The 14,811-nt window shown below is 37.0% G+C and overlaps 1 protein-coding gene across 1 annotated transcript in view; it reads right to left on the bottom strand.

The window, feature by feature from the left end:
• Positions 1 to 7,774: 7,774 nt before the first annotated feature.
• Positions 7,775 to 14,811, bottom strand: part of TMED5 (transmembrane p24 trafficking protein 5) — a 31,829-nt gene continuing 24,792 nt past the window's right edge. Inside the window, exons 3-4 of the mRNA XM_017881621.1 lie at positions 14,233 to 14,416; positions 7,775 to 12,501 (exon numbers count right to left, since the gene is read on the bottom strand). Coding sequence (XP_017737110.1) covers positions 12,283 to 12,501; positions 14,233 to 14,416 — 403 coding nt within the window. The 3' untranslated portion in view covers positions 7,775 to 12,282. The remainder of the gene's footprint in view (positions 12,502 to 14,232; positions 14,417 to 14,811) is intronic.

The raw sequence follows: 14,811 nt of genomic DNA, 5'->3' as shown, positions 1-14,811 counted from the left end.
TGTATACAGAATTTGGGATGACAATAAGCAGATAAGAGATTTTGTGAGAGCTATCCCTGAGTATTAGCTTTTTTCCTTGAGGAGACATGGAAGCTTAAGGAAATGAAGCTTGTTGGAAAGAGTTTTGGAAGGGAAAAACTATGGGTTCATCAAAGACTTCTGGAAGCATGGTTTTGTTTTCTGTATCCCTTTGTCACCAAGTTCCTGCCAGAATCCAAGAGCATATTCTGTAACAGGTCTATTGATTTTTAAAAGTTTTATTGTAATTTTGCATAACCTTGTATCTTAGATATTTTGTGTTAACTTGATATGAATTTTCCAACGAAGAATTGTGTCATTAGAGACCCATTCTTTATAAACTATAGTTTGTTCTGTAAGCAACTTTTAAACCATCTGAAGATCAGAAACATTGAGAATACCTTTTCATTGAAGCATTTTCTAGAATGTATTAAATATTTCATGCTTTTAAAACACCATTTTATAACATGTTAACCTTTCCTACCTTTCCACTGAGAGATTATGAAGATTCATTATTGTTCATTGCTATAATATGTTGTGCTACTCACAGGAATCTGGATGTGGGTGGGGGAATCTTAGCCTTAAACCTCATGACTTAGGCTAGGTGGTGTTTTATATTTATCTGCTTTTCACATATCTTCTGTTGGAATCCCTATGTTAATAATCCATGTTTGTTTATTCATAGTGCATTGAGCAGCTTTCTACTCTCCCACATGGCATCTAAACATTATTTATTAATTTGTTATAGGCTGGAAAGAACTTAGGCAAGGCTTTCTGGGACAAATAATCACATGAATAAAGTTCAAACCTTCTTTTACAAACCACAGTTCTGATTTTTTTAGACTATGAGGGTTTGAGAGTGATTTACTTCTGAAAAAATGTAAATGGCTTTAAAAAAATATTGTTCACCACTGGAAATATATTTTTTTCAGTTTGTTATTCTTGCTTTCTACTTTATGAAATATAAGTGGTTGAGATATTTAGAAATGTGGCTGCTGGATAATTAAGTTGTGACTATAATGTAGGCTAGAGTAAGTTGATTATTTTGTAGCTAATTGGTCTTCACATTTCCTTAACAGACGTCCAGACACAAACGGCCTGGCCAAACAGCACCATGGTTTCTGTTAACTGACAGGTAGTATAAGACTACTGCTAGTGTTGGCTCATGTATGCTGTGTGTCATTATGAGAAAGAAAAAACTGTGTTTTGCCTAGTAGGGACTTGTCATGTAAGAATAGTACCATTTTAGAGAATGGCAAATTGCCATGACATGGTTTTGTTACATGTATATATTTAATAGGCATAAAAGAGGCCCAAAGGAGTAGGATGGAGATGTTATTAGAGTAGCAATTCAGTATTAATTCCCACTACTTTGTAGGTTAAATGGATACAATAATTGATATTAGTAATTTGCTTAATTTTTAGTCCTTTAAGTGCTGAAATTGTTAATCTACAACTGAGAATGTCAAGCTTCGAAGAATTATAATTAATTTCTAAGATAATTGTTTTACCAAATTCAAGTAATACTTATTAAATTTGATTTGTTTCATAATCTCGGGTAAATAAGTATAACTAAATGTATAAAATTAAGTTACCTGTACTGGTTTGCTTTTATATGGAAGGTAGAATTTAATTTGTTTTAGTAGGGTCACTCTTGATATTTTTGAAATAATTTTCAAAAATTTGAAAATATTTTAAAACTAAGGGCTTAAAAAATACTTAAGACTCAAGTGCATTTATTTATTTATTTATTTATTTAGAGATGGTTTCGCTCTGTCACCCAGGCTGGAGTGCAGTGGTGCCATTTCGGCTCATGTGGCAACTCTTTGAATAATATTAAATATTAACCTGGGACCTACTTAGCAGTTTCTTGAAAGCAATGTTCTCAGCCTTAAATGTTGTTAAAGGTAGTTATATGTATATTTAATTTTCTAATTCAAGCCCTCTGTGGTAAAAGTAGCTTGGATTGAATTTTCTTTTCTTTTCTTTTCTTTTTTTTTTTTTTTGAGACAGAGTCTTGCTCTGTTGCTCAAGCTGGAGTGCAGTGGCACGAGTTTGGCTCACCACAACCTCTGTCTCCTGGGTTTGAGCAATTCTTGTGCCTCAGACTCCTGAGTAACTGGGATTTCAGGCATGTGCCACCATGCCCAGCTAATTTTTTTTTTTGAGATGGAGTCTTGCTCTGTTGCCCAGGCTGGAGTACAATGGCACAACCTTGGCTCACTTCAACCTCTGCCTCCTGGGTTCAAGTGATTCTCCTGCCTCAGCCCCCTGAGTAGCTGGGATTACAGGCACCCGCCACCCCGCCTGGCTGATTTTTTTGTATTTTTAGTAGAGATGGGGTTTCACCAAGTTGGCCAGGCTGGTCTTGAACTCCTGGCCTCAAGTGATCCGTCCTCCTTGGCCTCCCCAAAGTACTGGAATTACACGCCTGAGCCACTGTGCCCAGCTTCAAGTGGTTTTAAATGTAATTTACATTTATTTTGGCACACTTTCTGAAGAACCTATATGTTGTTTGATATAATCAAATTTTATCTGCTACTTGAAGATGCTCGTTTTCATAGATAAACAAAATTAACAAAACACCAATAATTTATATTTAGAATTTGAGGTCTACATTTTTTTATTAAAACTCATTGAAGTTATTTTCGTAATTCCTTTAGCATACTCTGACTTAAAAAAGCCCAAGCTGGATAACTTAGAAATACAGCATAAAGGTAAAGGGAAGCACTGGATTACATTTTTAATTTTTTAATTTATTTTGAGAAGGAGTCTTGCTTTGTCAGTGCAGTGGTGTGATCTTGGCTCACTGCAACCCCCGCCTCTCGGGTTCAAGCAGTTCTCCTGCCTCAGTCTCCCAAGTAGCTGGGACTACAGGTGCGTGCCACCATGCCTGTTAATTTTTGTGGTTTTAGTAGAGATGGGGTTTCACCGTGTTAGCCAGGATGGTCTCGATCTCCTGACCTCATGATCTGCCACCTCAGCCTCCCAAAGTGCTGGGATTACAGGCGTGAGCCTGGCCTACAATTCTTTATAAAGAATAAGCAAAATATAAGGCCGTATCTAGTCTTACGCCCAAAATGTAACTTCACTATTAAGAACATTAAGACATAGATTGAACCAGGTGCGGTGGCTCACGACTGTAATCCCAGCACTTGGGGAGGCCAAGACAGGCAGATCACGAGGTTAGGGGAACAAGACCATCCTGGCTAACACGATGAAACCCTGTCTCTACTAAAAATACAAAAGAATTAGCTGGGCATGGTGGCGGGCGCCTGTAGTCCCAGCTACTCGGGTGGCTGAGGCAGGAGAATGCCATGAACCTGGGAGGCGGAGCTTGCAGTGAGCTGAGATGGTGCCAGTGCACTCCAGCCTGGGCGATGGAGCAAGACTCCATCTCAAAGACATAGATTGTACTGAAAATAACCATCATAACGTAGAACTTAATTAGGATCATTCTCTTTAGAAATTGCATGAATTTTAAAAATTACTGTCTAGGCCAGACACAGTGGCTCATGCCTGTAATTCCAGCACTTTGGGAGGCCGAGGTGGATAGATCACTTGAGCCCAGGAGTTTGAGACCAGCCTCAGGCAATATGGAAAACCCATCTCTACAAAAAATGCAAAAATCAGCTGGGGATGGTGGCACAAGCCTGTAGTCCCAGCTACTTGGGAAGATGTAGTGGGAGGATCCCTGGGAGGTCAAGGCTGCAGTGTGCAGAGGCTATGCCACTGCACTCCAGCCTGGATGACAGAATGAGACTCTCTCAAAAAAATGTGTGTGTGTGTACACAACACATAGAACAAGAGAGAGAATAGTCAATGTGATAATAGCTTTGGTTTAACATTTTAAGAATATACTTTTAACATAAGACATTTTTAGAGGTTGCGCCGAACTTAATATGAAATGAGCCACTGCTTTATAATCAAAATCCCATTCATCATAAGTATAGGCAAAATATGGCTTTTGTTAAACTCAGATCTGTTTATTTCTTGACTTCATTATTGCTGTTATTTCTAAAAATTTTTTTCTGGGGCTCTGCTATTGAGGCCTTTATATTAATTTCCTAGAGCTGCTACAAGTTACCAAAAACTTGGCAGCATAAAACAGCAGCAGTTTATCAGAGTTCTAGAGGCTAGAAGTCTAAAATTGAGTTTGTGTCAAGGTTGATTCCTTCTGGATACTCTGAGGGAGAATCCCTTCCATGACTGTTATTGCTTCTGGTTGCAGCTAGTAATTCTTGGACATACCAGTCCAATTTCTGCCTCCATCTTTATGAGGCATTCCCCTATTTCCAATCTTCCTCTCCTTTTCTTACAGGGCAACAGTCATTGGATTTGGGGCCCACTCTAAATGCAGGGTGATCCTATCTGGAGATCTTTAATTACATGTGCAAAGACCCTGTTTCTAAATAAGGTTGCAATGACAGATACTGGAAGTTAGGACTTGGATGTATCTTTTTCTGGGGGACACAAGTCAACTCACTATAGTATTATAGGATTTTTTTTTTTTTTGGTATGCTTTAGTTTTTCTGAAAGTGGTTGAGATGTAAAATTCTGTGTGGTTGTCTTAAGCGTTTATTCAAATTCAGCAATCATGCTTTGAATGCCTATGAGTTGCTGTGAAGAGATGGAGGAAACATTAGGAGCCTGGCTCTGAGTTCTTAAATTATGGAAGATGCAGACATAAATACAACTAAATTTGAGTTGAAATTGATAATTACTATGGAATATCGGTACAAAGTTCCATTGAAATTTAGGGTAAGCCTAAGAAAGATACCAAGGAAAGACTTATTGAAAGGGAATTCTATTTGAATTTGGCTTTGAAGGATGATAGGATCTTAAATGGCAAAAATTGGATAGTATAAGACATAGCATAAAATCAAGGAAGTGGAATTTTGGGGGGGTGAGGTTGAAGGTATTGTTTAATAGTACTGTCTTGGAGAGTTAGGACATAAGTGTGATTATTAAGTAACATCTGAAACAGTATATGACTACAGGTATCAAAATATGTGCTGTATTGCTGGAGAAATGAGATTGATCTGGACTGCAATATTTGTTAGGTTTTACCTTGAAGGATGAGTTAGCTTGAATAGAGGCTAAGTGAGAGAAAATCTAATTTCAACATGAAGGAGCAGAATAAGGCCTGGAATTGAGAATGAGCATGTCACTCAATATTTGAGGGCCTAGCATTTTCAAAGGCATTACGGTGTCACCTCTTGTCTGTGGATTCAAGTGTTTAGTTGCATGCCATTCTGAGTAGCGTAATGAAATCTCACACTCATTGTCCCACCCTGGACAAGAGTCATCCCCTTGTCCAGCCTATCCATGCTCTATATGCTATCCACCATTAGACACTTAATCATCTTGGTTATCCTATCAACTATTGCAGTATTGTAGTGCTTGTGTTCAGGTAACCCTTATTTTACTTTATGGTGTCCCCAAGGTATAAGTGTAGAGATGATGGCAATTGGATATGCCAAAGATAAATCATAAACTGAAAAGGTGAGGTACTTGAGAAGAAAATTATATGCAGAGATTGGTAAGATCTAAGGTAAGAACAAATCTTCATGAAATTGTGAAGGAAAAACATTCGTGCTAGTTTTAAGATGAAAAAGGCATTAACCCATTTATGCCTAGTGTTTTATTATTGGAATGCTAAGCTTGTGGGAGTTATTTATATCCTGCTGCTCAACGTCATTGCCAAGGTCTGATTTTTCACAAATTTTGCAACCTCTGGCATAAATGGATTAAATTTGTGGGTGGAAGACATGGACAGAAAGAAATGTGTTCCAACTGACGTCAGTGTGTTGCCCCGAAAGCACTGAGCCTATACCAGCATTCAGCAAGGGATCCCCTGAAATGAGTGATACCAAGCCATTTGCTTCAAATAAGGGATGGTTACACAGATTCAAGAATGGATTTGGACTGAAGTATTTAAGAATTACTGAAGAGGTTGTATCTGTTGATGAAGAAGCTGCTGCCTCATTTCCAACAGAGTTGAAGTTAAGGAGTAAAGGATACCATTCAAAGCAAGTTTTCAATTGCAGTTACATCAGGCTTTTCTGGAAGAAGATGCCCAGTAGAACTTACATTCATAAAAGTGCAAATGTGGCGGCATCAGGGCATACAACATGGAAGAACAGATTAACTCTGGTACTATATGGCATTGCTGTAGGCCATATGATAAAGCTAGGTGTAGTGTATAGAGTGAAGAACCTACATGCTCTCGAAAACAAAACAAAAAATTATGTGTCCTGGCAACATAATCAGTGTGGGTGACAGCCATCTTTGTGGAATGGTTCCACCAATGCTTCATCCCAGAAGTGAAAAAATACTTAGAAAGGGTTAGAATTTAAAATATTAATAATGGACAATACATGAATCTGTCTGCTATGAAAATGAAAATGTTGAGGTGGCATTTTTACCTCCAGATAAAACCTTACTGCTTCAGTCCCTGACCAGGGCATCATTTGGTTTGTCAAGGCCACATAGAACTGCCTGATATTTGAACACATTTGATCAGCAATTGCTGCAGACCCTAATATGTATATAATGCAGTGCTGGCAGTCATTCACTATTGCTCATGCCATAATATTCATCAAAGCTGCAGTGGATGAATTAAAACCAGAAACAGGTAAATTCCTGCTGGAAGACTGTGGAATGATACCATAAATGATGTAAAGGCTTCCTAGGGACCCATGGCAAATTTAAATCATGCAGCAAGACAATCCTTCACAAAACTTGTGAAGAAGGATTTGCTGATGTGCTTGATGAAGAAGAGCATATCAAAGGCCATCAAGAAGTATTAACAAATGAGGAATTGGAAGAACTTGAGTCATCTACAGAGAGAGAGGAGATAAACTGAAGCAGAATCGCCAACAGAGACATTAATTAAACTTGCCAAAGTGTTTTGAATTGCACAGACATTAAAGAACAGAATTTTAGAATATGATCCTCAGATGGGACACAGCATTAAAGTCACCAATATGATCACCAAAGGATTATAATCTCTGCAGCAACACTTCGATGAGCTGAAGAGTCAACAACTTCTGGTTACAATGTTCTTCCAAAAGTTTTCAGCAAAAAGACCCCCAAAATAGAAATCCTTCACCTATTGAGGATCCCCAACCAACAACATTGTCTGATCCTTAACCATCAACATTACCTTGGCTTAGTGATCCAGGATCACCCGAAGTTATTTTGATGATAATGTAGCCTAACTACATCACTTACACCTACATCAGTCACCGCATTTCATCTCTTCGTTTAGGCATTGTATGACATCCCACAGCCTCACAAGGGTGAGTACAAGATATTTTGAGAGAGAAACCACATTTGCATAACTTTTATTACAATATATTATTGCAATTATTCCGTTTTGTTAGCTATTATTAATCTCAATGTGCCTAATTAAAAATTAAACTTGATCATAATTATGTATGCATAGGAAAAAACAGGCTGGACATGGTGCGTCACGCCTGTAATCCCAGCACTTTGGGAAGCTGAGGCGGGCACATCACTTGAGCTTAGGAGTTCGAGACCAGCCTGGGCAACATGGCGAAAGTAATTAGTCATTCAGAAATATGTATATACCAACATACTAATATCTGTTTCAGCTATAAATACTTCTAACATTTCACATGTATCTTTATGTAATCACCAGAATCAAACTACAGAACTTTTCCACCACAAGGCTCCCCTTATAGCCACATTCTCCTTCCCTTCAGTCCCAAGACCTGAACCAAGAATCTTGTTTCCCATCTCTATAGTTTTATTATTTAAGAATGTTACAAAAACAGAATCATACAGTGTGTAAAACTTGAGGATTGTCCCCCCAAACCACCCAAGCATAATTCCCTTGAGGTCCATCCAATTTGTATCAGTAGTTTGTTCCTTCATATTACTATTTAGTATTCTATGGTGTGGACATACTAAACCGTTCATTCTCTTTTTGAAGGACATCCAGGTTGTTTCTGGGTTTTGGCTATTGTAAATGAAGGTGCTATGTAACATTTTGTTAAGTTTTAACTTCTCAGGGATAACTGTCAAGTAGTACAAATGCCAGGTTATATGTTAAATGCATGTTTAGTTCTGTAAGAAACTGCCAAGAATATTTTCCACAGTGGCTCTACTATTTCATATCTCACCAGCAACGTATGAGTGGTCCACTTATCCAGTTTCTCTTGCATCCTAGCAAAACAACTCTAAAATTTATCATTTGGAACTGTCTTTTCTTTCTGCAATGGTATTACTTGTCCTTTTAGAATTGAAATCAAGGGAAGAAAGGTTAGATTTACTCCAGCCTCCCATTTGATACTAGCCATAGTTAACAATCTCCTTTACAACATGTGATCATTATTGCCACTTAACACTTCCAGGATTGGGGAGTAGTATCTTTCTTTCTGAGGGAGTTTATATCAGTTTGGATAACAGATTCTCATTGTTCATTTTACTGCTTTCCTATTTCTTCCTCATATTCTATAAAAGGCACAATAATAAATCTAAGCTTGTTAAAACAGAAACAAAACCAAGTACTAAAACAGGAGGGTTTTTGTAAAACTGTCAATTAGGATTTTAATTCATGGTCAGTGAAGACCTCCAGGATTTTCCCTGCCCTGCATTTTCTTGCCTTTTTCTTTCAGATGCAGGGATCCAGAGTCCATCTCCATGTGCCCTCTCTTATGTAACATCATCTTAGCTCCAGATTTTTTAATCGGTGTCCTTTCCCCAGACATACATTAGGTATATGGCTCCAGGTTATGACAGCAGCCTTCCAGAAGCCTTAGACACCTGAAAGTGATAGCAGTGCAGAAGCAGAAAGGTGCCTAAGGATTTCTACCAGCTTGTGGTAGAAGAGTGGCTTGTCTGGATGGTTTGAGGGAAATGACCAAATAATAACCTACCTACACCAAGCATTGTACTTTCCTATATGCTATTTTAACAAGTTTTAAGATATCACTTAAAATATTTCTGAAAATGAAATAACCTCAAAGGAGTTTTGATTTCACAAGATCACTAAGCAGATGATCCAAGGATAACTGACAGGATTCTATATTGTGTTGGTTAAAAATTAAGAATCCTGAGGCATATTCCAGACCTAAATAATCAATTTCTGGGGTGAGGTAGAGGAGCAGGGTAAGTTCCCTGGGTGCTTATTTAGCAGGGTAAGTTCCCTGGGTCCAAACTTTAAGAACTGATTATCTTTCCTTTCATATATTTTGAGCAAAAATTGTACCTTTTAGGAACAATGCATGTTTAGGCAGGTGAATAAGTACATATAGAAACAGAACTCCAATGCAAAGTAGAGTGATGTATAATAAGAGGTGTAGAGAGCTATGGGGTTTCAAAACAGGAGGAGAGAGCACATTATTAACTAAGACTGAGATGAAGGAAGGCTTTCAGGAGTAGACAGCATTTACAAATGACTGGTCATTTTCTTTGATAATTTTTATTATATACAGATCAGTACTCACAATACATTGCTTATTTAAGATGGCTGTTTACAAGTATAAAGCAGTTTGAGCAACACTGATTGTGCATTATTATACTTCAGATGAAAAATCCTTACATGCTGAATCAATTTCTTTTAAAATTTCAGATAAAGAATTTTCATTTGAGGAGACATACAATTGTAAGTGCTCACTTTTTGTCAATTTTAAGACACCATTATGTTTAAGAAGGATTAATTTTACCATAAAATTACAAACACCCTCCATGTCTTGACATTCACATGAAAGAACAGCACAACATTAATCATCCAAATGCATATCAGAGCAAACTCTAGGCCTTAGTGTGAGGTGAACATGGTAACTGCTACACTATGGAAATCGGTTGGGCCTTAGTTAAATATTGTAGTATTTTAAAAATTTGTATATTGAAAAAGACAAAATGAGCAGTTAAGTGATAAACAGCTTACTCAATTTAGCATAACTTTAATTTAGAAATGGAATAGTGAAATTAAAAAAAAGCATATGAAGCAGATAAACAGTATGTCTTTAGAAATATTAAAGATTTTACTCTGTTTACAAATTTTGCTTTTTTGGTTATGCCTCTTAAATATCTCAGTCTTTTTACTTTGTCTGTAAAAGTAATTGTCCTAAATATTCCTAAATTCTTTTCCAAATAAAGCCAGTATCATTTTTGTATGGTAAGAAGTTACTGAATCATAGGTTTAAGATCAGTGGCACAACTCATGTATGTAGAAGATTATGTAACAAATTCATTGTTAGGTAAAGAGTCAGAGAGTACGGTACAGTAACAGCCATACAGGAGAGGTAGAATTCTTAATCACAGTTTTATAGAAAAGATGCAGTAGTTTATATATGTACCCTGCTTTATTAGTTATGGTACTGTAAATTTGCTTCTCATTACAAATTTAACAGAAAGGGCAAAAGGGAGGGCTATTCATAGGCAAGGACCTTATTGACCTTTGTTCTGCAGGTGTTGCAGAGGATACCCCTAGACACTTGAAGCATTTTCTTGGCCAATTAAGATCAATTGGTAATTGATCATATATGGCATTTACCTCATTTTTAAAAAGCTTGCATGTAGGGAAATCTAAGCTGCTCTTCTCTCAGGGGCCTAAGGAGGGAAATGTATCTCCTTTTATACTACTCTGAGTGCAAATGAAATCACTGTCTCTGGTTATCATTATTGCTTATCAAGAATTCCAGCATTACTAACCTGTTGAGGGGTTCTATACCCGAAATTTTGTTTGATTGTTTCTAACTCACAATGTAGTCATAAACAATGTTATAAGTGGGCATAACTTAAAAATTATAGTTCATTCATGATGAAGTTAAATTACTAGTACTTGAGTAAGACCCCCATAGACTTCAAAAAATTAGATGGCAGAGACTTTATTGTATATATGGATTATTCACATTTAGGTGTTTAAAACTTGGGAGTCTATGTTTCCAATCCTTACTTCAACGTCAATAAATAAAGTGTTCAGAAAGGCCATTTTATAAAAGTTATAATAAAAATTTTTAATAAATATGTACACCCAGTGCTAAATCTTACAGTAGGGCTTACATTTTATAAAATGTACCTGCTTACAAACAATAATTCAAACCAGAATTCTTGTTGAAAATAAAAACCTACAGCCAAATAATTTCTTCCAGTTAACTGGAAATTAATCTCCTTTGATTTATATTATGAGTAGGATGTCATGATGAGCCAATCAGATTCTAGATATTTATTTATAGTTCTACTTCAGTGAATTTTATTTTGGATTCGGTGTTCTCAAGTTTTTCTAAATTCTTTCTTGTCTCGGATAATTCTTAGAACTCAGAAACGGAGCTATTTATTTATGGTAGGCCCAGATCATTTTAGCAATATTTCCTTCACAACTGCTGGTAACAATGAATTACCCAAGTCAGCAATGTTAAAATTAACATAACATGATTATTAACTGTTGACAGATATTAACTGTTGACAGATAATATTAAAAATAAACTTATTTTACCTCACATTTAATTTTTAAATCCTGCACTTTAGTTAAGGGTTAGAGAGAATGTGTCCCTATGGAGGAGGAAGCTTTTAAACTATATTCTTCATTTCAAAGAGAAAACATGTCCTAATTTTAATAAGTATAACTTTGTGTTTTTAAGAATCGTGAAAATGTCAGCTTTTGGGAACGTAAGCTAAGTACAAAGACGAATACTTACTGCTAATATGTTACACTGAAATATATTTGGTTATAAAAATCTCAAAAGCCTAATTGTATTTCAAAGCTATTATTCTATTTACATCGTAGGAGAGATGCATATGTAAATAGAGAAAAGTTGGGCTTTTGTAGTCTAAAGATTTATTCAATCCATAATTAGGTAATTCTCAGGTGATTTATAACTTAAAACTGAAAACTTCCACAGTTAATTTGTAACTGCCACATTTACAAAAAAAGTTCTGGGTAAGAGAACCTGTTAAAAACAGACTGGTGTTGCAATTAGGCCCAATACTCATTTATTTAAGTCACCTAAGACATTTGCAAAATTTTTCAAACTTAGGAAAATGCAGTTATTAATATGGCTTCATTCAGTTAAACCTATATTCTGCAAAATATTCCTGTTACACACTTAAGTACAACTGGATCAGCAGGATTACTTGCACAGAAAGTGAAGGCTTTTCACATTAAAATTATACCTGTTTCACACTTATATCTCAAAATATTTTGGAGAAGACCATTAATGGTCTTGACTGTAACAGTTTATTGCATTCTTATGCCTCATTTTTCAATGTTAAGTACTCTAGTTTGGAGTTTTAAGTTCTACTTTTCCTCTTATCTTCAAATAGACTCTTCAGCATATAAACTTGAATGGCTGACACCACCACCATGACCACTAAATTAACCATAGACCAGAAATTGACTCTATCAAAGTTGCTTTCTTGTATGTTTCGATCACGAGCTTCAAATGCTCTAAGCAGAGTTTGTATGTGCCCACTTTTGCTTAGTCTGGACTTGATGCTGTTGATGGATTCCTGGAGATAAATAAAATAATTTTATTATTAAAGAATGCTCAGAAATTTTAATTAAAAAATGAGGCTGGGTGCAGTGACTCATGCCTTGTAATCCTGGAACTTTGGGAGACTAGGGCAGGAGGACCCCTTGAGCCCGGGAGTTCAAGACTAGGCTGGACAACACAGAGAGACTCTGCCGCTACAAAAAGACGGGCATGGTAGCACCACCTGTGGTCCCAGCTACTTGGGAGGCTGAGGTCGGGGATCACTTGAGTCCAGGAGGTTGAGATTGCAATGAGCCATAATGGTGCCACTGCACTCCAGCCTGGGCAATAGAGTGAGTGAGACCCTGTCTCAAAAATATTTTTTTTCAAAATATGCTTTATGTTTTTTATCCAAACACAATTTTAAGATAGATGGCTGCACAATTGAGGGGCAGGTACTATTTATATTATATTAGAGATTCTCTGTAAGGTTATGTAATAATTCTCCTGACATATTTATACTGTTTGTAAGTAGTTAATTTAAAAAAGCTACTGTGAATTGAAAATAGGTAACATGAAACTGTTCTGAGTGGCATAGCATCAGGAGTTTTACGTACATTATCTGTTTCTTAGCCCTCACACAACCAAAGGAAATGACTAAGGTTTCTTTTTTTTTTTTTGTCGGGGGGACGGAGTTCGCCCAGGCACAATCTCAGCTCACTGCACCCTGAGACTGCGCCTGGCCAAATGATTAAGTTTTTAGAGATGGGGTCTTGCTATATAATAGCCCAGGCTGGAGTGTAGTGTCTATTTATACCTGTGACCATGGTTCACTGCAGCCTCAAACTGGGCTCAAATGATCCTCCCCCTAACCTTCTGAATAGCTGGGATTACAGGTACTTGCTACCATGCCTGGCAATGATTTCCTTTTTGAAAACCCAACAGATACAACTTTAGGTATTTACCTATTACATGATGCATGTGTTTATAATTTCCTTCTTTGTATGTTAATCTGACCAATTTAGTATTCAGTAAAACACCCAATGTTTTAATACCACAAAATAGTTGTGAAATTAGAAAACATTTTATTTTTCATATGCCTTTTGTATAATCAGAAGCATACAGAAGCATAATCTGTAATTTTTAAAATTCTAGGCCGGGCGCGGTGGCTCAAGCCTGTAATCCCAGCACTTTGGGAGGCCGAGACGGGCGGATCACGAGGTCAGGAGATCGAGACCATCCTGGCTAACACGGTGAAACCCCGTCTCTACTAAAAAAATACAAAAAACTAGCCGGGCGAGGTGGCGGGTGCCTGTAGTCCCAGCTACTCGGGAGGCTGAGGCGGGAGAATGGCGTAAACCCGGGAGGCAGAGCTTGCAGTGAGCTGAGATCCGGCCACTGCACTCCAGCCTGGGCGACAAAGCGAGACTCTGTCTCAAAAAAAATAAATAAATAAAATAAAATAAAATTCTAACTGCACATTTATAAAACAAACTTACCAAGATGCAGTCTTAGTTGCACATCTGAAAAAAGCTATTTTTATAATAGGGTCCTAGAAGATAAGTTATTTGAAAACTATAAAAGGGCTTTACGAATATAAAGTAAAATTAAGCTGATACTTGAAATGTAGGTCAAAGTATTTATGGCAAAAAGTATTAGAAACAGATTTTCCTGGATAATGCAGATAAAATGCTTAGTTCAGTAACCATTACCATACTAAGGGCTCTGGATGTTAATACTTTTTATTTTATTAGAAGACCATACTGACCAGGATGTCTTCCAGTTTCATATCCAACATATCTGTGCCAGTAATATATTTCTTCCAATCTTCTTGTTCTTGTGCCTGTTCTCCCATATTATCCAGGATTAATTCAAAGAAAATCACCTTCTCAGAAATGGTGCTGAATGTATTGTCAAAGCAGAACATGTAATCACCAACTTCAGTCTCTACACTGTATAAAAAAAAATATATGTTTTTAGTTACTTGTACTTCTGTTTGTGATGAAAAGCAACTAAAGGTAAAAGAAGGTAAAAGAAAGAAGTAACAGGCTGAGTGTGGTTCCTCACGCCTGTAATCCCAGCATTTTGGTAGGGCAAGGCTGGTAAATCACTTTCGCTCAGGAGTTTGAGACCAGCCTGGATAACATAGCAAAATCCTGTCTCTACAAAAAAATACAAACATCAGGGCGTTGTGGCTGGCATCTGTAGTCCTAGCTACTTGGGATGCTGAGGCGGGAGGATTGCTTGAGCCCGGAAGGTTGAGGATGCAGTGAGGCATGATCATGCCACTGCACTCCAGCCTGGGCAACAGAGCAAAATCCTGTCTCAAGAAAAAAAAAAAAAAAAA

The sequence above is a fragment of the Rhinopithecus bieti genome, unplaced genomic scaffold (assembly GCF_001698545.2).
Source record: "Rhinopithecus bieti isolate Rb0 unplaced genomic scaffold, ASM169854v2 scaffold_12721, whole genome shotgun sequence".
NCBI lineage: Eukaryota > Metazoa > Chordata > Mammalia > Primates > Cercopithecidae > Rhinopithecus > Rhinopithecus bieti.
The sequence above is the reverse complement of the archived record's forward strand: the minus strand, read 5'-3'. Positions and strand labels throughout refer to the sequence as shown.